This window comes from Hevea brasiliensis, chromosome 4, assembly GCF_030052815.1.
Source record: "Hevea brasiliensis isolate MT/VB/25A 57/8 chromosome 4, ASM3005281v1, whole genome shotgun sequence".
Classification (NCBI taxonomy): Eukaryota; Viridiplantae; Streptophyta; class Magnoliopsida; order Malpighiales; family Euphorbiaceae; genus Hevea; species Hevea brasiliensis.
Genome location: NC_079496.1, coordinates 23,327,736 through 23,353,911, shown reverse-complemented (window position 1 = coordinate 23,353,911; position 26,176 = coordinate 23,327,736). Strand labels below are relative to the sequence as shown.

Sequence of the window (26,176 nt, the reverse complement as noted above, 5' to 3'; positions counted from 1 at the left end):
GAGGCTTGAATTGCAACTTAGGAACACATTGTTGAAGCACATATTACTTTCATTTTATATAGAGAAGCACCTAGTTAAACAAAGCCACAATTTTTCATTAGGCTACAAGCAAGGGCCAAAAAATTGTTAAAGTCCAATTCACCCCCCTCTTGGACTATTTTGGGACAACAAAAGTTCTAAACCTACAAACTCCCTAATGAGGCTTCCCACATTTGACACAATCAAAGGTATCCAAACCCAAACTAAATCCGCCTCCCATCCCAAGGGCTGACTTGATTCTGTTCTTGAACCTATTCTTCTTTTGCTTCTTGCCAAACTTCCCTCTAATATCTTTCTTAGTTCCGAATGAGGAAACAATTTTGGTTAAGTGATCAAACCTCCCTACATCAGTAGCCTTAGGAATTGCAGATTGCTTAGCTTTTGTACTTTTTAACTTTAGAATTCCTTCAATGATAGCTCTAGCCTCCATCTTTCTTGCAGCATCTACCATGGAATGGAAGCTATGGGTTTCTGCAGCCAATATCTAGAGTGCAACCTCTGAGTGTACCTCTTTGCCTTCTTCTTATTCGTATCATACTCCTGCCCTACATACTGTAAAAGCTTAACAAACTTATATGTATACTCATCCACACTCATAACAGCAGTTTGTCTTAACTGTTCAAACTCCACCACCTTTTGTTCCCTAGAGCTTGATGGGAAAGCCCAATTTGTCAACTCTGTCACAAACTAATACTAGGTCATACTGTTAGCTCTGTCAGTAATATAGGACTTATACCACTCCTTTGCCTTCTTATATTTTAAGATAAAGTTGGCCATCTAAATGACCCTACTATCATTGGTGTCCAGTTCATCAGCTATCATTTTGACCGGCCTAATGTACACAAAAGGATCATCTCCTTCCTTACACTTAAGACCATCCAACATTAAGTAGTTTGTCATTTTTGCTTTACTTCGATTACTTATCTCGATCTCTTGTGTAGGAATTGTAGGAGCTGTAGGGGGTGGTGGTGGTACTTGTTTTCTTGTAACTCCCTCTATGGGATTTTGAGTTCCTATGGTGGTGGAAGAACTTTGGGGGGTACTGTTTTTTTGTAACTCCCTCTAAGTCATCTCCTCCTTTCTCAAAACTGTCTTCTCCCATCCTTCACACACCAAAAGGTTCGGGATTTTCATGCTATTGGGAGAAGTCATAAGAACTCCTTCATGCATCTATGGAAATTCTAAGTGCCTATGTAGTTTCCCTGCTGACTTCAAAGGATCTTTTAGAACCTCTTGAAGATTCTTCCCTTCCATTTCTGCTCACTTTCTCCTTGACAATAGGGTTGGTGGGTAGTACTCCAATACCTTCATTCTCGGGTGGAGCACCAATCAACCTGACGAACCGTTTTGAACCTCGCATTTCTGAAAGCAAACAAGAACTGTTGAGCACATAAAAAGTTCATGTGCATTCACATGAACACATAACATATAATCAAACATAATATGAAACCTAACATGCACATAACATTCACTACATAACATACAAGGACTTAATTCTATGGGACATGTATTTTCCTAACTATGCTGGTTGACATACTTCCTTTCACCTCTTTTTTATACTCTTACTAGCATTTAGGTCCACTTATCTAACCTAGAGCTCAGATACCAACTTTGTAATGACCCAAACTAGAGTCCATTACAAGCACTAAGGGATCGGGTCAATTTAAGGCTGCCGGAACCAGTAACAAGCCTAAAACTTGAGGAACATACAAACATTCCTACATCGCACCATTTAAACATACTTTAAACCATTACACCTTAGTTTTTTCATTCATACATAAACATCCATAACATAATAATGGTTCACAATTTGAACCTTAACATATATAAGATCTAAAGTGTAATGGTTTAACATGCGCACCCTTAAAAGGGATTAACACACCATATACATCATCATACTTAAATAAATATTACATATTTTTAATTTTCTTTAATCACCAGCACAATACTATCTATTTATAAATTACATGTCCATCTACCCATATATCATACCTAAAGGGAAATGTTAAAGCTACCCCTAATGCTTTCTCTTCAAAGCACTCTTCTAGTTCTACAATCCTATAGTTGGGGGTAGGGGAATGGGGTAAGCTTACACAAGCTTAGTGAGTAAACTAACCAATATTAATTATATCATTCATTCATATATGTGCAATGCATCATTCACGTGGAATTTCACATCACAAATATTTTATGTAAGATGGACATTATCACCAGTAACTCTCCAAACTTTCCTTTTAAACATGACTTGTGTCATGTACCCTGGGGTAACTTATAGATTTCCCTTGAAGGAAAACTTAAAGATCTCCCCATCGGATTTACATTATGGATCCATAACTGTAACACCCCTCACCCGTCTATAGTGTAGCCAAGCAAGGTATGCCACACTCGGTGCTGGAGCACTCTATCTTATCTTCCTTTATCCCTTTAAAAATTTTGAACTCGTTATTTTTTAAAATAAATTAAATTCATAGGAGAAACTGGTGGAGTTTCCCCTAATTTATTACCGTTTGGCATGTCTCGCTATTTACCTTTTTAAAAATCTCATATAAATTTTCAATAAAATAATACATAATCTCATCATCATCAACTCACATTCAATTTTTGCAACTAACATTCATGCGTATCCATTCATGCGCAATTCATATATCAAAATTCTCAAATTTTATTAATTTACATGATTTATAAACTAATTACGTAAATTCATAATTTACAAGATATATAAATTAATTACATATGAAAGAGTCAATTTATTAATTTACATCACATACATATTAATTATAATTCTATAATTTATATTTCAACATAATAACTAATTATAATGTATAAAATACATAATATTACCTATATGGGCCCTATCTACATGCATTGTTGAGGAGGTGACAACCTTGGACACTTTGCAGATCCGGACTCCAAAATCCCAGTATACTGGGCTTTGTCTTCAGTACCTACGCGAGGAAACAAATCCATTAAGCTAAGCATTGCTACTTAGTGGTGCAATAATATAACAAGGAAATAATATACAAATAAAGATAAAAATAAGGCCTAATTCCTGTAATAAAAAATTATTTTGATTTCATATATAATTTTAATACTAAATATGTTTTGTAATTCTTGACATTCTTTGGAAGCGCTATTCTCTTAATTTCGCAGTAATAATATATATTATACAAAATTAATTAAAATATTAAAATTTATATTCGTAGTATTATAGAAGATGTATTTGTAATATTTATTTAAGTTAAATTTATTTTACTAATCTTTTTATCGATTTATTTCATATTTTCTTCTGTTTTAGATCATTTCATAATAAATAAAATTTTATAGCTAATCTAGTTCATTTCAGGTATCTTTTACTCATTTATTTAATTCTCATTATTCTTAACAAATTTCACTGCCCAAGTAACCTATGACAGGTCGACTAAACTGGATAAGCTGGTCCTTGGCACTGGACACCGTGGTGTCTCGAGCCGTCACACCATGGGACATAAAACGTCAACCACATATGCAATCAATATAGCTGACACAGGGCACCGCAGTGCCTCGGGCCATCATACCATGGGATGTGAATACACTAAACGTCAACCGCGTATGCAATCAATATGGCTAAGAAGTCATGATAACAAATAGTCGGGCATACAAGCCATAAATGCGGGCATAAAGCCTTACGCAGTACTGCTCAAACAATCCTCTATTGGCATGCCAATCTATCCAATCTGATACACGTGTCAAGGTAATACATGGGCACATTAGTACTATTAAATATTCATATGTTTTATTATTTCATTATATTTTCTATTTATATTTTATAGCATTTTTAATTCTAGTTATGATGGAAGCATAACTTTCAAATCACATTTCTACATAATTTATACATTCATTATATGATCTATATTGATCACAATTCACATCAATTATTTTCACATACCATTATACTCAAATTATTCTTCCTTTCTCTCATGATGAGAACTAATGTCCCATTCACACATTTATGTGATTCATTACAATGTTTATATGAATTCATAATTCAAGAAGTATTTTACTTACTAAGTATTTATGATTCACTTTAATTCCTCTCATGTACCATATATTGTACAAGGTGTTATTATTTTATTTGTAATAGAAACATAAATCCTAATGTTAACTTCATCTCATTTATACTTAATAATCAATTTAGGTTAATTTCATTTCATATTTCAAATTGTATTACTTATGTCTTATGAGGTCTACTAGTGATGGGAATATAAATCCTAACTACCTATTCACATAACTTAAGTGTTCATTAAGTCATTTAGGTGAATTACCATTCCTATTCCAAGTAATCCATGGACATTTATGGATTCCAAATTTTATTCCTTAATTTCCTCTAGCAATTTAGTTCTTGCATTTTGTGTCTTTGTATTTACTATTCACATTACTATTCATACAAAATTTGACTATTTAATAAATAATAGTATTACAAATTCTAATTTCATAATAATACCACATTTTGGGTTTTAAATTTATTGGCATTAGTTGCCAATTACTATTTAAGTCTTCCTAGGATTATTTCCAAATTTCTAGATTTTGTCACATATGTTTACTGTTCCATTGAACCATTCTACAGTGGGATTTTAGCTAACTTTTCTTTCTCAAAGTTGTTCCTTAATGTCACTACTTTAATTTTCTTTTTCAATATCTCCATTTGGAGTTTTGTACCTCAAGTTATGGTCGTTCTGCCAGATTTGGTGAGCTAATTTTGGTTAGCAATTTGAATAGGTTATGGTCAGAATTTGGGTTTCTATTCTCCATGAAAGTTGTTCTCCTATGTCTAAGCTTTCTATGGGTTCAAGAATTAGGTCATTTGGACCTCTATACACAATGTTATGGCCATTTGAACAATCATTGTTCATATGTCATTTTTCCAGGTCCAGATTTTGGTTACCCGGATTTAGGTAAATTTTAGGTCACTCTAAATTGGTTTTCTGGGCAGGGTCTCTTCATAAAAAATATGGCATTATATTCCTAATTTCACCTCCAATTGGCCTTACACCAATTGAAGCTACACAAGTCAATTTGTGGCTGCCCAAACCCACTAGACTCCAAGTCCAGAATTTCCAGCAAGAGGGCAGCACCACCAATCCATAATCCAATGCCACAATCACTTCCATTTTATGATCAAACTATACCAAATGGTCACTAATTGACCATTAGAACACCAATTCAACATCAATTAAACAAATCCCCAATTTTCTCCTCAAATCCCTAGCTCCAAATTTAAGATTCACATGACACATACCAATTAAGTGTACTAAGCTTACTTATCATCATACTTAAGCAAATTATCAAGTTTATTTGCAATAAAACACTTCAATTCCCACTCCTTCACAAGTTGGCTGAAATTCTTGTCTAGCATACATCCATCAAATTCATTATTTATCATAAAATTCTATTGTATATCACTTTGTTTCACCATTAGAAGAAGAAGAAACAAGGGTTTAGCACTAACCTTAGTAGGGCATAATTTTCTCTCAATCAAACTTCACTTTTCTTATACTTTCTTTGCTGCCAAACACTTCCTCTAGGTCCAAGGATTCATTTTAGTGTTGGGGTCTTGAGGTAAAATGGCGAGGAAGCATGAAAATGAAAGCTTGCAAAGAATGGCTATGGTGGACAACCATGAAGATGGTTCTGCCAACTTGGGATAAATGGAAGAAGATGACCAAATTTTGGTCTCTGTCATTTTATTTTATCATTTTTAAATGTATTTGTCTAACTCTAATTGGTTAAGGATTTTTAATTGCATCATCTTTACATGTGCATGATGTCATAATTATGATTTTAATTTCATTTTATTTTGTTTCTTTTTCTTTTTTCTTTCACTCATTTTTAATTAAATTTTTAGCAATATTTACTCATATTTTAGGACATAAACCTCACTTACTTAAATGGACAAGTTGGTCAAAAATCATCTCTGAAGGTAAAATGACCAAAATGCCCTTTGTTGTGCTTAATGAGCTAAAATTGTCTGTACCGATTTAAAAAATTTTATTAATGTTTTCTTAGCATTCTATTGTCATCTAAGGCTCAATAACTCTTTACTAGAGTCCCCAAAATTATTTCATAGGGTTTCCCCTCTGGTTTAGGGTCGACAACTGTCTTTACAGCCGCTTCCCGTTAGAGTTACCCATCGTCGTGGCTTCGGCTCATTTAACCTCTTTACATTTCATTTCTTTCATTTTTTCTTAATTTTTCTTGTCATTATTTAAGTTATGTATGACTCCTCACTCTAGTTTAAATATAGTTTCAGATATTCTGGCTGTCCGGACAAACATTAGTCACTAGAATAATAGAACGTATGGATTGCCTAAAGTGAGGATGTCACAATAACATACATAACGTTGCATAGTCATAACATGGGCGGAGTTAGTGGGTCATCCAACATCCATTAATGCACCAATAACAAACTATGCATTTATGCAATATCTTTGTGTTCTAGATGCATACATCCTAAATAAATATGACATGATGCAGGAGGATACTCATTAATTACCTGTAAATGGTTTCCATTTTATTAAGGTTAGAATTACTTACCTCTTATAGTCTATCAACCACCTTACTCGAATAGGAGCTATCCTTATAAACATCCTATTCTAAGCCCTTAGGAACCAATAAACCATGTTTTGGAACCTTAGAAAAGAAAGGAAAAAAGTCAGGCAGAACCCATTTCAGCTGTCAAAGTCCTGAACTTTGACTGTCGAAGTCTTAGGCTTCGGACAACTCTTTTGTCTAGTGCTAACTTCGACTGCCAAACCTAGAAATTTTCTAGATTTTTCGAGAAACTGCATACTTCGATTGCCGAACCTCTAGCTTTCGGTAGCTGAACCTGAGAATTTCCAAAATTTTCAAGTTGAAAACCTGCAGATTCCTTCTCCCATTAACACCCAAACTCATTTCAAAGTTTCAAAACACAATCCTATCACATATACACATCTTTGGGGTCTAAAACAATTTGAAAACATGCTTAAAGCCCACATACATTCATCAAAAACTCAAATCCTAGGTTTTCGGCAATCTCAACTTTGCATATACATGGATTTCTTCAAATCCATAAAGGAAAACTAGCCATTTAAGGCCCATAACACTTAAACATAAATATTTTAACCATAAGGCATATAATTTTATCATAAAATCACAAAATTCTAACCCTAACAAGTATAAATTTCCCCAAAAACTTAAAATAACTTTTTATGAAATTGAAGTTTTAGAAATCTCATCCCTCATCAACTTTCTTAGATCTACACATTAGATCAAGAAAAAAAGAAAGTTATCTCTTTTCTTGGGGCTTGGAGGTGGGAGAATTAAAACTTCAAAACTTGAATCTACTCTCACACTTCTAAATGGAAGAATCCCCTTCTAAATCTTAAAAAATCCAAGGAAATCTCTTCAAAGAGCTCCTTGTACGCTCCAATTATTGAGAGAGAAAGAGAGAAAAAAAAAAATGAAAACCCAAATGTTTTGGGTAGAGAACAAGCTGTGGTCCCTTTTATACCCTTGATAGTTAAGGGACTTTCAATTGCCGAAATCCATACTTTCGGCTGTTAGAGTCTATTCTATTTAAATAGGCATCTGAACCATAAAAAGGACTTCAGTCACCAAAAGTCTATCCTTCGACTGCCAAAGTTCCTTCTGTCCAAAATAACCACTTTTAGGAAATAAAGCTTTTAAAGTATTTTTGTGCTTTAAATACATTTGAATACTTCACACATATATAAACATGTTTTCACGTCTTATCACTTCTTCCTTGTCAGTGAAGTTTTACCTTTCACCAGAATATCCTGTCAAGGACAAATATTCTGATATCGGAAAATGGCGATTATTACACCAATTTCTTCAATTACTTTGTAATTAAAGACAAAACTGCTTTCGGTATAGTTGGTCCCTATAATTATCTGATCTAAAAGTTAGAAGCGCATCCTAGTTGATACAAATATCTAGCACGCTTGCAAATTTCCAGTTGTTAGGGTCTGTTTGTAATTGCTGATGAAATTACAATTGATAAAAAAATACTTTTTTTAAATATATAAATTAGAAAGTATTAAAAAATGATTTAAAATTAATTTTGATAAGTTTTTATCATAAAAACACTAATAAAATAATAAAATAACTTTTTTCAACATCTAAAATAATTTTTTTTTCTTTCTGAAAAACAGTTTTGACCATTCAAGCACAATGCTAAATGAGCACTTAGTGCATGTGTATGTGTATTTTCATTTATTATGGATCTCATTTTCCTAAACTTAATTATTTTTATGTAAGTTTTTGATACATTATTTTTTAATGCATCGAATAGGTGAGAGCATTCGATTAGTTTGGTTACGATCTGAATTGATTAAGAGAAATTGAATGGCTTTAAAATTTAGATCAAATTGAATTGATATTTAATGAATAATCGAACCATGCTAGACTAGTCAATGTCAGTTCGGTTTAATTTTTTAATTTAAACCAAAAATTGCACAATCTTAATGCCGAATATATATTATAATTTGCATGATTTAATAAAAGTATGGATTGCCTTTAAACATTTGAATGTTGGGTAGCATCTTCACTTCACAGTGCAAGTAATGTAAGGGACAGAGAAGGAGGCATTCAAGGGCCAAGGAGAGGAGGGGGGGGGGGGGGGGGGTTGTGTTACTAAGCCCCCCTGAAATTCCAAATTTTTTCAAGGATATACTAGTAATTTCACAAACTTCCTAAATACTGTAGTCCACCAGCAGTACCCTTTTGCCAAAAAAACACCAAGTCGCCAATAAACATTGCCTTTTCCTTCTATCTATTTAGAGTTTCGCTTTCAATATTCATAAATAGGACAAGATCAATAGATTAACAAAAAACTTTCATAACTACAACATGAAAAATCTAAAAGCTAGATGGCTAAACCAAAATCATTTGATTGCTAACAACTTATTTGCCTAAAGAATTAATATAATTAGCTTTTTTTTTTTTATAAGCAAGAGATTTTATTATTATAAAGAAAATAAATTAAGAAACAGGGATAATGAGCTCTAAACAACCCTATGCCAGCCCAAATGAATACATCCATATGTTATCAGCACACCAAGATGAGCTTTCACTATATAACTTTTGAGGGGCCAACTAAGACATTGGAACAAGTGATTTTACATGTGCTTGCCATTTTGCTTTATTAGAATTCCTCAAAATGCCCTTACAATTTCAACAAATGGGAACAAATGGAGTTTCTGAAATTATTTTCTCACCTCAAATAAAGACACGAAATGATTTATTATACTTTGCCCCATCAAAGCATGTCATAGTATAGAAAAAAATTGATGTAATTAGCTTAAAATGCGAAAGTGATGATGACACCTTAGGGGTTTTTATTCCCTTTATTTTAAAGATGTGTTTTGGGGAATTATTTTATTATCAACACTTCAATATGATTCATAGGAGATTAATATGTTCGAAAAAAAAAGGTTAGCAAAACCTTCTGATTTTATTGTCCTTCTAAAAAAATTGAAATTTCATGCATTTTTAAATTTCATCAATTGGCATAATTTTATTAAAACAAAAGTCCAAATTTCTGTTAGAACTGAGAAAGCTAACAAACCAAAAACAATAATAATAACCAAACTAAGACAAAAACTAAAATGACAATACATTAGCCTAAAAGGCTAAATCAAGGAACCTGAATTGAGAATTAGCAATTTTGGTTATACAAAAACACAAACTTTAAAGAATCCAAAATTAATAAACCATTAACATACCAAATTGAAAGTTTGAAACCTACAAACCTGAAAGAAGCAACGAGCAAGGTTGGACGAGCTTACAAAACCAATAAGCGATCATTATAGAACAAAAAATGCTCTCTTGCACTGTAAAGAAGAGGGAAGCTGCGATTCTTCACTCTCAGAGACTTCAAGGAAGCGGCAGAATTCAATGAGAAGGTACATTTATACTTGTTTTGTTCTTAATTGGGTTACAAAACGTTCAATTTCTAGGATTGGATGGACGATTGAGATAATCGGATCAATTTTTTTTTTTTGAAGGAAAAGATTGAAATTAAATTAACAGAGAAGAAAAAAAATATAAAAATTCTGGCTCTAAAAAATAAATTAATGTAAAAATTCTCATATTTTTTAATTACAAGACTTTTACTTACACATTACACTGGTTTAATGATTTTTAATATATTATTTAATCGAATAAAAATATGAATATAAGTTTTTTTTTTAATATATTTATATTTAGAATAACTTGTTAAAAAACTGTGAATATATATATAAATTTTAATAAGATAAAATTATCTTAATGATATTTATGCAGATTGATTTTTTTTTTTATCTTCTTTTAATGTTTTGGTTAGTAAAATATTATTTGATAAGTTTAAAAGAAAATCTTGATTGGGCATTATATCCCTAAAAAATGACTAATTTAATTTTTGATGTGTAATATTAATTTATATAGTTTGTAATTATAACTTTTAGTTTTTTAAATATTAATTAAATTGTACCTATTGTTATAATTTTTTATTATAAGAAATTAAGCACATTATTTGGTTATTAAAATATTATTTGGCAAGTTTGAAAGAAAATCTTGATTGGGCATTATATCTCCTATAAAGGTGAATTTTAATGTGTGATATTAATTTATATAATTTATAATTATAATTTTTAGTTTTTTTAATATTAATTAAATTGTAACTATTGTTATAATTTTTTATTATAAAAAATTAAATACATAATTTTATGATTATGATAGACAACAAAAAAATTGGTTTGTTTAATATAATTTATAATTATGACTATTAATTTTCATAATATTAATTAGATTATTATTATTATTATCACTCTTAATTTTTTTATTATTAATTAAATTATTACTATTATCATAAATTTTTATTATTATTAAATGTCTTATAGGTCTATCATCAATTGATGTAAAATTATTAGGAAAATAAGGACAAAATAAATAAATATGAAAAAATCTAATGAAGTATGGCTGAGAATTTATTTAATCTATTTTAAGAAAATGAAGAGAGAGAGGATATTATATTTTAAAAATAGAATTTAAATATTTTAAAATATTATTAAATTTTAAAATATAAATTAACTTCAAAAAATATAAAATTAAAGGAACTCAACTAATAGTTAGTAATGATAATCAAATTTAGAATAAATAAAGGTAATTTAAAATAATCTTTAATCGAGTTCAAATATTAAAACTATTAATCAAATTAATCTAATCCATTGCTATCCTTAAAACCAATTAATTTAATTTTAAGAATATAAAAATTAATTAATTAATTTTATAAAATCTTAAAAATTAAATAATAATTTACTCGAAACCAATTGCAGAATGTGGATGCCTGCTTGTCATTGTGCTAGTAGTTTTGCGATTGATTGTTTGTCCGACAGTTAAAAACTGGACAACCCTTCTCTTCCAAAAATTTCTGATGCAGCTAAAAGTAAAAGATGCCTTCTTAACTCTTTCAATTTAATTAGACCAATCTTAAAAATGTAGGCAATTGAGGCTACTTATATACAGAGGACATACATATTTATTTTATATATATATATATATATATATATATATATATATATATATATATATATATCACTGTTCTTTCCAGATGCGTCCTGCCACTTTCAGCTTCAGCTCTTGTTGATCACCACCTGAAAAGAAAAGGGCCATGTTTCTCTGAATGATTAGTCCATCCTGGCTATCTCTAACTTTCTTATGACTATCACGGATGCTTCTAGGAACTCCTTGCCATATAAGCTTTCTACCATTTCCACCAACTTCCAGACTGTAACTAAATTGCCTGGCTTCGGCTTCGCTGCCCATGAATCTCAGGAATGCCATGTAAACAGGAGCCATTCCTAGTTGATACGCCTCGAAGTGCAAGCAGAACTGCTTGCCAAAACAATTGAAAACCTGCACCAGATAAGAGAATGTTATACAATGGCTAAAACTGCTTGCCGTTGAAAATCCGCTAGCGTGGAAGGTTCTGTTGTTTTATTAGGGAAAAATAAATCATTTCTCAAAGAAGAACAATACTACAGTGTGTTCCAGGCATCAAAATAAGTAATTTGGAGCTTAGAACAATTATTTAGAAATCTGAATTCTTACACCACCGACTCTTCTGTTCTATCACTTAAAGATCCCAGCAACCATGAGAACAATGCCACTGAATTAACACAGATCCATTTCTTTGGTTGCACCTTCTGATGCTTAAAAAGCGCATCACTTGGAATTTCTAAACCACTTAATCAGCACCAAGGTACACCAACTGGATAGAACCTAAATGCTTAATCAATTCAACTGTGTGATTGCTCAATTGACATTTAAGACCTTCTTTAAAGTGATAGTTCATTAGCAATTGAAACCAAACATGGATCTTTTTCGAGTAGAAAGGACATATGTAGCAATACATGCCTGAGAAATTATTAAAATTTCCATCTATAATAATTTCCATCTATATTTTGTGATTTTGTCATAGATGACAATTATGGACATGAGATATTTGAGACCAATTTTGGGTAATGAATGGTTGCAAGCCTAGGAAGTCCTCCAGCCTCAGTAATCATTACTAAACTATTGAATAATCATTAAAAAAAATATATCAGATTATGTACAATTAAAGAGAGATCTTACAGTTAACATCCATGTAGCATTATCAATTTCTTGGGGATTGGATTTGACATATCTGTGATTGAAGGTGCACCCATCATGCATGTCAACCTTGTGATCATTCTTGAGATGCATAACAAGAAATGGAATGTCACCAGTGACAGAACATTCAGCTCCAGCATATGGGCAGTTGTATGGATGATATTTGCAGTTCTTTTCATGCTTTAGCTTGCTGTAGCATGGAAATATATCAGGGCAACCTATAATCTGGTATTTGCATGGGAGTTCAAGTGACTCGGCAACTTTTTCAAGGGCCAAGCACCTTATATTTCCAAGCTCTCCACGGCAAGTGGGGCAAGAGTTGTGTACTCTAGCCTTGCAATACGAACATAGAGTATGACCATTGGGACACTGACATAAAAAATTAGTAACTTAGCCATTGCGATAAAGTTTAACAGTTGAACAATTACCCTTCTTTTAAAGTGTAAGATTTGACCAAGTCTATTGATTGGAGGAGTGCCATGCTGGCCAATAAAGACTATTTTACAAGTAACATGTAATTTAACAGAATTCAGTTACCATTAGAATAGCAAAAGTTAATCCTTTTTCTTCACATTCCAAAGGAAATCCAACGGAGCTTTGGAGTCATTTCTTCCAATATTTTTCCTTGACAACATAATACTAAAACTTGATGCCAATAAGTGCCATTTTTCAAGAAATTTTCTCTGTTTACTCAGAAGCCTTTATATTCTTAAACAGAATAGAAACCTCTGACATTTCTAGTATTGATAAAAGGCATACCTGGTAAATTGGTGGGTACATTAAATTCATGCAAACAGGACATTCAAGCAGGTTCTGCACATCACTAGTTGATGATGTTCCAAGATTTCCACCCAAACATGTTGCTGTTTTTCTGAGAGCAGAACCTCTGAACTCAGCATTGGAAGTTGCCATTTCATAATCTGCAAATGCAATGCGTGACTCGATCATCTCCTTGCAGATGGTACCTCCAGGGGCCATTATCTTTTATCTCAATTATTAATGCTAGCACTACTCTCTCAGAATTGAAATCAGTACCATAGTCATAGTTCTCCGGTATCCACAAATAGGCCTCCCCTATCAAACATAATTAACATAAAATCAATTTCCCCATGAAGGTTCACTTTTAAGAAATTCTGTTTCCAAATTTGACTGTAAGTAACTAAATGGTAAATTATCCACTAAATTTTGAGAATCAAGAAACACAATACTAAGCTGCTACAACATGAAAGTAACTAAAATAACCATTAGGTAGATGGTGAGGTGAAAAGATATACAGAATTGAAATAACTAGTTCCCACTAGTCCAATAGTGAAGAAAATTAAGCAGATACTCTGTATGGCAGCAATGCCAGTGCACGAATAAGTGTGATGTTTCTCTTTGACATAAGCAGTTTGCAACTTAGATTTGTTTCATTAAGTTTATAATTTAAGTTACGTTTCATTAAGCTACGTGTCTTGATTTACCATACAAAGATATGAAAAGGTTGAAAATAAGAGATTAATCACAGTTTGATTGACTGCATATTGTACATATTATAATGATAAATTAGCTTATTAAGATGCACAAAGCGATATATAAAATTTCCTAAAATCACAGCATTAGTTGTTCATGCTTGCAAAATGAAATGCGAAAATTGTCTTGCAGATACCACATGTGAGTGATATTCTTTGTAATCTTATAATGATAAATTTCCATGTTAAGATGCACAAAGCCATATATAAAATCTCCTACAATCACAGTATTATGTTGTTCATGCTTCCAACATGAAATACGAAAATTGTCTTGCAGATACCACATGTGAGTGATATTCTTTGTAATCTTATAATGATAAATTTGCATATTAAGTTGCACAAAGCCATATATAAAATTTCCTAAAATCACAGTATTATGTTGTTCATGCTTCCAACATGAAATACGAAAATTGTCTTGCAGATACCACATGTGAGTGATATTCTTTGTAATCTTATAATGATAAATTTGCATATTAAGTTGCACAAAGCCATATATAAAATTTCCTAAAATCACAGCGTTATGTTGTTCATGCTTCCAACATGGAATGTGAAAATTGTCTTGCAGATACCTCATGTGAGTGGTGTTCTTTGTAATCTTACCAGAACCTAATGTCCAAGCGGCACTAAGTAGCATGCATTATTTTAGGTACCAAACAGTGTTAACATAGTTAAACAAATAATTTACTGATTCTTATAGAACCATCAAAATTCCCCTATAGGATTATATAATATATGTGAACTATCAAAACTAATGAAGCTACCAGTTAACTATAAGCCTATTATATGATCAAGCTGAGGGAGATCAAAAGCATTTTTCTGATATTTCACAAAGCAGGCATGGCCAAAAGTCTCCTATTAATGGGACATATGATATGAAACAACAATGGTTATAACTACTGAAAGATTCAAGTACTTGAAAGAAATTGCATGATTTCAAAATGAGCAGTGTGTAGAAGGCCAATGAATACCACACATTACAAAACGATGAAATTTTGTGCAGTAAGTATCTTACCACTGAAATGAGTAGTTTGTTCTTTCTTTCTTTCTTTTCTGTGCAAGAATAAAGTTGATTTCACCAGACAAAAATTGCAAAAATGGCTTAGTTATCAGCAAATCTGGAGCTTACAAAAATTTTCAAAACAAATTTCAGGAAAAAAGAAACTACCCAGATAAAAACTAGGCCTGAATTACCATTCCAAATTGAAATAAGAAATTGAATAATCAATCTAAACCAAACTCCGGTTCTAGCATTTAACAAACAATTTCAAGTACTGATCAAGCAAGAAATAAAGAATGTGAAACCTAGTAACTGTCACCGAGCAACAAAAATGACCAAAAACATTAAAAAAAAAAAGCCGAGAATTGAAAAGAAAAAAAATATCTGACCAGGAAATTCAATACCCAGAATTGAGCTCAGAACTTGATCAACCTTCAAGAAAAGAGACCCAACAGTGTAAAAAACAGAACAAATAACGGTAAAACCCACCCAGATGAGATACTGAGTCGAAAATCTTGAATATTCAATAAACTTAAGCACCCAATAATTGCACCATCTTTGACACCCAAACAAAGCTTGACAAGAAGCAAAGAAACGGGGTGAGGTGGAGGAAGGAGCGTGATTGCAGGCCCCCCCGCAAATTGCGTGTCCGAGCTTGGAACAAACTTCGCTGCACAAAGAGTCAAAGAAATTGGATCTGCCTATCCATGCAGTGACATGTATATATGGAAATCTTTACACCTTTGCATGCACACTTTTTAGTTTAATATTTTTGCTTTTGCTTATGTATATATACTAATTTTTAATGTTGGCATGATTAGCAAATGGGTTTAAGGGGAGGAGGGCACTACTACTTTTAAATATAAATATTTAAATTTTCTTTATTTATAAAAAAATAAAATTAATAACACTTAATAATCTTTTTAAATGATTTTTTTTATATTTAAAGTTTTTTTAATGATTTTTTTTAATATTTAAAATATTTAGTGAGACTCAAATTCATATATTCATTTTTATCTAAACATTAATTTTGTTGCGCTTTTAATTATTAACTTGTATAATTTTAAAATCATCATCTTTGGCATTTCTAAAAAAAGAAATGATCAACTTTAGTTCATTCTACACTTTAGTCTTTAATTATAAGCCGTTTAGATAAAAAAAAAAAAAACTAAATGTTTACGTTAATTTAAGTTAGTGTCAAATATTCAAACATTTGATATTTACCACAATTTTATTCAATGATCTAAATTAATTTTGATAAGGGTAATTGGGAAGTAGGGGAGCATATTTTAGATTTAGGGATTTAAAGTAATTGAGTTTAGATTAGGTTAGGTTGGGATCAAATGAACCCATGGTTTGATTTAATTTATACAGCGTTTTAATTATGAAAAATAAGAAAAATGCCTCATCTTAGCTTATGTGGTAAATTTCACTTTTGATCCAAATTAATTTAAATTATCGTATAGAATTGTGATAAATGTCAAAGGTTTCAATATTTCATTCAAAATTAAAAATTATGAATATAAATGTGAATCAATATAAATGTTTAACAGTTTTTGTCCAATTGACCTTAATTATAAAATTATAAAATTTTCATTCCACTTCAATCAATACCATTTTAAATTCTAATTATACTTTAATTTGATAATTATTTCACTATAAAATAAATTAATTACTTAAATTTTTATAATTTTTTATTAATAATAATATAAAGATAAATTTTTAGTCTTAAAAAATATATCTGAAAATAAATAATTTTTTTAGATATTAACATTTTAAAAAAATTTTATAACCAAACTAAACTTAGTTTAGGATATTGTAAAAGAGATGGTTTTGTCAATTATTAATGAATGACCTTAATTGATTTTAAAAAAATTAGCATTAATATAATATTTAATATACGCTCACCTTATATAAGAATGAGTTTTATAATCATTAGATTTAATATTTATATTATATATAATTAATTAAAATATTTATAATAAGATTATAAATTTAAATATAATTTTTTTTAATTTTTAATTATTATTAAACTCATTTTTATATAATCTAATGAATAAATTTTAACAATTGTCCCTCAAATTATACGATTGTAATATCATAGTTTTTCAACTTAAAAATATAATATAAAACCCTTTTAACTTTTAAATTTTATATAGAAAATTTTTTTTGACCTTTAATTATTGATTTTTCAGTTAAACACTGATGTAGATAAATTTAACATGTTACATAGTTAGCATTTTTCTCTCTTCTTCCATATTGGTAGTTAATGTGATGCTTAATTAGCTAGTATTTCTCACAAGGATGATCTTCTTATAATAGAAAAAGTTAAGTAAAGAGAGAAAATAATTTTACACGTGGAATAAAAAAAAAAAAAGAGAAATAATAACTAAGCGTATCTGTCCACATAAGCATTTAATCAGGAAATCGATAATTAGATATAAGAAAAATTTTACTATGTAAAATTTAAAAGTTAAAGATATTTTATGTTAATTTTTATGATAAATTACACCAATCATCTCTCAACTTTGATAGTTATTTCATTTCAATCACTTAACTTTAATTTATTAAAATAAAATCTTTTACTTTTAATTTTATTTCAAAAAAATTCATTTTAATCTAGTAAGTTTTCAGTTTATTTTTTTAATTAATATTTAATTAAAATAATTTGATAAATTATTATTTATTATTTTGATATAAAAAACTAAAATATTGATAAAATATCATATACTAGTAAAATATTATTTTAAAATTTAAAATTTATTATTATTATATTACTATTTTTTCAAGTTATTACAAATTAAATTTTAGTTAATAACAAATAACATATATACAACTAATAATTTATTAATAAATTTAGTTAAAATAAATTAATTTTTTTTATAATAACTATTAATTAATTTAATTTTAAAAATAAGAAAAAGAAAAATAAGACAAAAGAGTAATTTTATTTTTGTTAAACTAAAAATTGGCTATTGTAAATGACAAATTTTTTTTTTTATAAAATTAAAATTAAAAAAAAAATTATTTTAATAAATTAAAATTAATCGTTGAAAAACAACATAAATTTAGAAATGATGCAATTTACCCTAATTTTTAAGTCGAGACACATTTAATGTTTCCCAACCGAACTCTTTATATATTTTCAGAGGTGTGAAACCAAAGAAATTGTAATAATGGGTTATGTGTTGTCTTGTAATGGGCAGCAGGTGTTGCTCCTCCTTTTCTTGCATTGGATTCACATTGTGAAGCTGACATTTCCCACACGCAACGTTTTGATTTTATTTCAGCTGGGATCCAGCCGTTAAATGTTTGATTGTGAACAGCACCATCTGGCAACGCTCTGCTGAGGTGGAATTCATTCATTGTGTACAGACTCGTGCTTTTCATTTATTGGTTTATGACAAGTCAAAGTATGAAAATTGTGCTTTTTCTGATTTGACTTCAGTTAAGTTTGTCGGGATCACATAGAATTGAACGTGTGTGATTACCTGATCGGGAAACGGTGGAATGCTTCATGGGGATGCGTATCAAAATTAATTAATTAATTCAAGGAATCCAAAGCCCAGTTGGTAGGCGAGAAATGATATGCACCGAAAATCTCCTACGAAAATTAATTATATTTTATTTTATTTTTATCAAGATAAGCCTTCATTCACAAAATCAGGAGATTACAACTTGTCTTCAAAAGCACTCTTCGCCATGGTTTTTAGATCTGCCGGGTAAAAATTTGTTGAAAGTAAAGAATTAAAAGCGTAAGATTCAATCGAAGTTGAATTGATTTTTTCTAATAAATAATAATAGTATATTTTTATAGTATATTTTATTGAAAATTATTTTAATAGTAATAGGTAAATTTAAAGTATATATTTAGAATTTTAATTTTTTTTAATAATAATATCTTATAATAAAAAAATTAAAATAAAATTTTTATAAAATAAAAAGATAAAAAATTATATTAACAAAATATGAATAAATAAATAATTTAAGCTTAAACTAAATTATGTACACGATCGTCGCCTATGTTTCGACTTGGCCAGGTGGCAAAGAAGCAAATTTCCTAAGTCATGGGTTAAGCACCCAAAATGTGCAAGGCAGCTCCTTTTTATTGGTAGCACTTTTATTAGCATAGTGGATTGTGAAGTGATACAAAGATAATAATCCATTGATCTCTTTAATTTTTAAATTTTACGCACTAAAATTACTCTATAGAGAAAAAAATGATTCAATTTACACATAATTTAAGAGATGAGAGAAAAATACTGACTAAGCGCCATACTAAATCTGTACACATCAATTTTTAATTGAAAAATTAATAATTAGAAGTCAGAGAGATTTTACCATATAAAATTTAAAAGTTAAAGAGGTTTTATGTTACATTTTTAAATTGAGAGAATGTTGTGTGACAACTATATAAATTCAGGACCGATGTTAATTCATGAATGACAACTTCCACTTCCTATGAAAATAGAATCATTCAACTCTCGGGATAACTGAATTAACTTAAGAGAATTAGATTCAACACAACGATTGAATACACCCATAGTAACAAGTTGGATCGTTGTTCGAAGACTAAAGCCTTCTGCCACAAAAGGGATATAACAGATAAAAGATGAAGCGATACCATCTAACAAAATACCATTTTAGTCACGCAAAACAACAAATTTGTAGCCCTCTATTCCCTTCAAAATCAGTGCTAAAATAAAGAAATTAGAAGTGAAATATAAAATATTATTTTCATTATTAAATTGTTATATAATAACTTTCATAATATTTATTATTTGAAGCCAATATAATATAGAAATTTTTACATGTTAAACATTTAAAATTTGTTTTGTCAAATGGTGTGTGCCTTCTCTGTGTCGTGTATGTGCGTGTGTTTTTAACCAATTCAAAAAATTTTAAAATTTAAATTTTTTAATTTGGCTCCTTAGAAAGCAAAAGAACTCTAGATGACAATGTTTTATGTTAAGATATATTTGCAAACTGGAACTCTAATGCTATGTTTGAATTGAGGATTTAACCGTATGGATTTGAATTTGAACTAAATACATCGTTTGGATATTCTAAATGACAATGGATTTGAATTTGATATAAATCTTATTCATCAAGCTTAAAATTTAAAGATTTAAAATAACTACCACTATAATCAAATGTATCAACTCTACATCACAAATTCTATGTACTTTTATGAAAATTCTTATTATTAGTTAAACAAAAATTTTTAAATTTGTAAAATTTAAATTCTAAATTTTGAATTAAACATTTAAAATCCAAATTCAAATTCAAATCCCACAATCCAAAAGCAAACCTAAGGTTGTGTTTGGATTTTACTATTTGCATTTGAAATGTGGATTTCAAATTTAGAATTTGAAATTGATAAATTTAAAATCTTTTATTTGACTAATAAAAAAAATTTCATGCAAGTGCCTAGAAGTTGAAACAGTATGTAGAACTAATACATTTGATTGTAGTAGGATGATGGGTTTAAAATAAAAAGGTAAAAGTAGTTATTTTAAATCTTTAATTTTTAAATTTTTATGAATACATTGGATTTGTGCCAAATTCAAATCTATTTTCATTTAGAATATCAAAATAATGTGTTTAGTCCAAATCCAAATTTATAAAGTTAAATCGCTGGATTAATTATTTAAAAAAAATTTGATTTTAAAAACATTTTACTAAAATAATATGAAATTTAAACTATTTATCAAAATAATATATTGTAATAGAAACCATAACTAAAGGAGCCGATTTTATATTCCAGCACCAAGAAATAGCCAATTTAAATAAAGTTTTTGTTGCTTTGTGTCAGTATAGCAGAGCAATATTACTTTCAAAATCGCCAATCAAACTGGCAGTTTTGTGACTTGTCCCACCACTTGTCACATTAATCAAATGTGGCAATTGTTGATACTAAAACCACCAAATGGAATAACAGTTTCAAGAGCAATTTGCAATAGTGCATTGGAAAAGAAATGTTACAGAGATGTAGGGAATTTATTCCCTCTGCTCACGCATGAATTGTTGCTATCATGCATCAATTGTTGTTGCTCGTGAGTTATTGCTGGCTTTAAAAGCTAAAAACAAGTCTTCTAAATGAAAGACTTTCAATCTCTTGAGCATCAAGTTTTTCCTCATCCTTTCATCTTCTTCTTTTCTTTTTACTCGTATTGTTGCTTGGATTTTCACACTAAGAAGCAAAAAATATTACGATTAAGGTACATTTTCAACTTTAATGTAAAATGTTACTGTGATTATTATATAATATGTTTATTTAATATTTTAATTATGATAATTTTGTTATATGTATGTCAAATTCTATGATAAATTTAGTGTTATGTATGTAAACTATTGTAATTAGTTAAAAATTAAATTAGTATGTTTATATGATGTGAAATATTGTAATTTTACTTTTATACTATTAAGTTTGTGATAATTGCAAAAAATGAAATAAACAAACTTTTGCTAAAAATGTCACTTTTTAAAAAATTTTGCAAAATAAAAATTAGGAAGATACGAAATTTATGGTTTTATTAATATATAGTGTGCCTTTATTAAAATTGAAAATTTTAGTTTTATGCATGTAAAGATTTGATAATTTTTTTTAAAAAAAATTAAATTAAATTTAATAAATTTAATATTTCTTTTTAATTATTGGGACATAAAAATTATAAACACAAAATCATAATTATAATTTATGTACTATATTTATTAAATTGTTGTATATATTTTTTTTTACTAAATATATTGAAAATAAAATATATTTCATAAATAAGTTGTTATAGTTACAAGTAAAAAATTGAATTTATAATTAGAATATATGAAAAAATAACTTAGTTATTGCATTTAATGTGAATGAAAATAATTTAATTATTGCACAAAATGTAATGAAGAAAAAAAAAAGTAAGATCGCTGTGAATAATTTAAATGTATCTTTTTATTTTTTATTTTTTTGTATAGATGGTCGTGATATATATGATTCCCAAGCTTTTGAGAGGCACATTTGCTAATGCAATAGTTAAAAAAATGTTGGAAAAAAAATATGAAGTTAAAATAAATACGATGTAAGAATTGATGGAGCACCTCAATCATCTTAACAATTTATTATAAGAAATAATAAACACTAGTTATAAAATAACCAAAGCAGAAAAAGGAAATGTCTTAAGTGAAACTATCTCTTTGTGTTAATTCAATGTAGCAATGCAAATTTGGGCTCGACAAAATGTTAACACTTATGATGAATTAGTGTTAACTTGAAGCGTTAGCTGATATTAATATAGACACTTTAATGAAAGTCTAAAAAAATCTAACTGTGTCCCAAGTGGTTTATTGTAAGTGGGAGAATGGAAAAAGGGTACAAATGTATTCCTATATGATGTAGAATGTTATGTAATGAACATTAGTATTTTAAAATATTATTTATGTTTAGAGTACAATTTACAATCAAAATATCCCAAGAGCACAGGAGTTGGAATGAATCTTCTGAGTTAATTAAGGGTGTGCTATTTAACTTAAAAGAAGATGTTCAATATACTGTGAAAAAATTCTCAATTCAAAATAATGTTACATATTCAGTGGTTGAATCATAACCGACTTTTTGGGTTGCTAAGTGTATTTGATCCGATGAAGGTTGTGAATGGAAGTTGTGGGCAATGAAGAAAAAATTTAGAATTATTAAGAATGCAACATGTTCGTTGTTCTGAAAACTGTTTGGCATAATCCAGTAATCCTTTATTTTGTCAAGAATTTTTATTTTATGCCAATCGTATAATTTTAAAAAAATATATTGGCCACAAATTATTCTGACAAATTCAGTTAATTTTTCAGGTTGATGACCACCCACTATGCCATAAACGAGCAACAACCAGTCAGATGTACAATAACATAGATAAAAGATTAATTTCATATCTTAGATCATCAAGCTCTTTTGGCATTGCCACTATAGGGTTTATAGAGGTTGATCATGCCCTTATAACTGCTCTTATTGAGTGATGGAGACTAGAGACCCATACATTCCACCTTATATTTGGTGAAGCAACTATTCATTACAAGATGTTGAGATTATAACTGGTTTGCCTATTGATGGCACTACGATCACAAGAGATATAGATTATGATTGGGATGTTTTATGTGGTCGGTTATTGGGTATTTTGCCTCTAGAAGGTGCCATTCACAGCTCCTGACTATCACTTTCATGGTTGGTAGAAAACTTTTCAGATCTACTAGAAGGCGTACTTGCTATCATAACCCAGTGCTTCATTCGTGCTTTTATACTAAAGAGCATTAGTGGACTTATTTTCCTAGGAAGTCAATAAATTTGGTTCCTTTAATATTTTTACCCCATTTAGAGGATTTAGCTGAGGCAAAAGCATGTATAGTTGTTTTGAAGGGGGGGGGGGGGGGGTGGGGGCGTGCATGTTTAGCATAGTTGTACACGGAAATGTGATGTGCTACTAATCCAAATGTAGCTCAAGTAAGAGGTTGTACTATACTTTTGTAACTCTGGGCATGGGAACGACTCATTATCATTACACTTCAAATTCGTACGCCACAGACCATGTGGGTTTCAGTTTGGTGGAAAACTCCATTAAGAACAATACATACACTAATCCATGTGTTGCGATCATTGTGAGTCCATCTAGATCAATAGCGACCACATCAAGTAATATAAATATTTAAATCATCTATTTTTTTTTTATAATTAATAGCATTTTTGTCATTCGTGATATTGAACACTAATATTTTTATGTTGTATGTGGATGTGTTAGGAACCATATAGGGAGGTTGAGTATATTTTATCACTTTTTTGCTCAAATGGGAGGTGTGTGTGGAGGTCATTGATGCCGTTAATATGTTTCAACATTATCGAATGGCATTAATCAGATCGCTATCTTTGCCAGTTTGGTATGGACCAACCAATTCCTTTACCCCTATACCAGGACGGTACCTTTCATGTTATCAACTTACGGGGGCAAATAAAACATAATTGGGCAATTTGACATGCACCTTATATAAATGCTTGGAATGACTGAAATAATCGTGTTGTTACTAGCACTCCATTGCAATGACCATTAAGACTAAGTTTAGAATATGTACAATGGTTTGTGCAATGAACAAGCTGCTGGATATCTCCTAAGGGTGCTCAAATTGGAGTGATGGTAAATACTTGACTCATTATTTTGGTATTTTTAATTATAATTATGTTATCTTTTATTAAAAGAATAGTTATTTTTTCTTCATATAGTTGGATGGACTGCAGCATGTGTATAATTTACCATAATCATCATCCCAAGCTCGTCCATCCGTTCATCAGAGGATTTTTAGTATGTTGGGTGCATTCAACTAGGAACACCACATTGCACCAACTCATTCTTTTCAACCCGCCCCTTCACCCATGGAAATTGCTCGTGTGTAACCATAACAGAAACAATAATGGAAAAGGAGATGTGGTATGTGTGAAAGATGTTCTCCCATTGATGTGCCCCCAAGGGAGAATGTACTTCAAGTCCCTTCATCCATCACCTATGAGTATCATGTAGATCAAGCAATGCTGGGCCCATTACCTACCTAGTAGAATTTACACTCTTCTTTTGCGTTCCATCTAATTTTACTCAAGGAGAGTAGCAACCATCCAATCATTTCACTCTAATAATGGTACCACCAGAGACCCACACGCCTATCTGTCCATTTACTGATGCAACGCCAGTTTAATTTACAATTTTGACTTTTCATGTGTCTTCTTCCTCACATTATGATAGGCATTGAGCTTCCACAAGCAATGCTAGGCATTCGTTCAATGACTTTCATCAGTCCATATTTGGTCTAGAACAGCATCAGCATTTAAGCTATGATTATTCACAAAAATTTTAGAACTGAATATGTTTAGGAACATTAACAGAGTGTTGAATGGAATGCAAAATCAGAAGGAGAGGCAGAAGTAGATCCAGTGGTCTGACAAATAGATATCCACCAAAATCCATTATGGACTAGGAGACCTCCATAATGTGGTATAGGAGGGCACATCCTTATGTAAAATTAGATGAAAATGCAAAAGAATAGTGTAAATTCCACTCGGTAGGTGATGGGCCCAGTGTTGCCTGATCTAAATGATAGTCATAGGTGATGGGGGGAGGGGCTAGAAGTACATTCTCCCTTAGGGGCACATCAATGGGAGCATGTCTTTCAGACATACCATGTCTCCTTCTTCGTCATTGTTCCTGTTGTGGTTGCACACGAGCAATTTCCATTGGCAAAGGGGCAGGTTGAAAAAAATGAGTTGGTGTCATATGGTGTTCCTCGTTTAATGCACCCCACATATTAAAAATCCTCTGATGACCGGATGGACAAGCTTGGGATGATGATTTTGGTAAATTATACACATGTTGCAGTCCATCCACCTTTATGAAGAAAAAATAATTATTCTTTCAATAAAACATAATATAATTACAATAAAAAAACCAAAATAATGAGTCAGATATTTACCATCACTCTAATTTGAGCACCCTTAGGAGATATCTATCGTCTTGTTCATTGCACAAACCATTGTATATATTTTGAACACAGTCCTAATGTCACACCTTACCCCTCTGTAAGGCATAACATGATTCCGTAGAATACCTAATGAACTACCGAACTTCACCTACCGATAACTCATTAAGTACCCTACAAGGGATTTTAAAAACCTTTTTCTTACTTTTTGAAAAAATTTCGGTAGAGTGCCGTTTGTATTTTAAGAAAATAGTTCTTCACAAACCTGTAAAAACACTTCCAATAATTTATTTCATCAACTCAACAACTACCACAACAAACTTCAACATCATTTCTCAAACTCCAAAATTCAAATCAATAATCCACAACTCAATATTTCCATTCATTTTTCATTAAAGTAAAACAAATTACATTTATCAACCACTTTACATTATCAAATCTAAAATGATATTATTACAACTTTATACAA

The 26,176-nt window shown here is 30.2% G+C and overlaps 1 protein-coding gene across 8 annotated transcripts; it reads right to left on the bottom strand.

Annotated features, from left to right (window-relative positions):
* Positions 1–11,508: 11,508 nt before the first annotated feature.
* LOC110634746 (E3 ubiquitin-protein ligase SINAT2) lies at positions 11,509–15,949 on the bottom strand. Of its 8 annotated transcripts, none has more exons than XM_058145615.1 (5): positions 15,606–15,949; positions 13,744–13,782; positions 13,468–13,628; positions 12,691–13,077; positions 11,509–11,970 (listed from the first exon to the last, which is right to left on the bottom strand). In XM_058145615.1, the coding sequence occupies exons 3-5, from the start codon at positions 13,618–13,620 to the stop codon at positions 11,650–11,652; spliced, it is 861 nt and encodes a 286-aa protein (XP_058001598.1). In that variant the 5' UTR covers positions 13,621–13,628; positions 13,744–13,782; positions 15,606–15,949; the 3' UTR covers positions 11,509–11,649. The 8 variants fall into 8 exon arrangements, with proteins under 8 accessions (XP_058001598.1, XP_058001599.1, XP_058001597.1 ...); XM_058145616.1 differs by having other exon boundaries at positions 15,621–15,949; XM_058145614.1 differs by lacking the exon at positions 15,606–15,949 and adding an exon at positions 15,232–15,571.
* Positions 15,950–26,176: the final 10,227 nt, after the last annotated feature.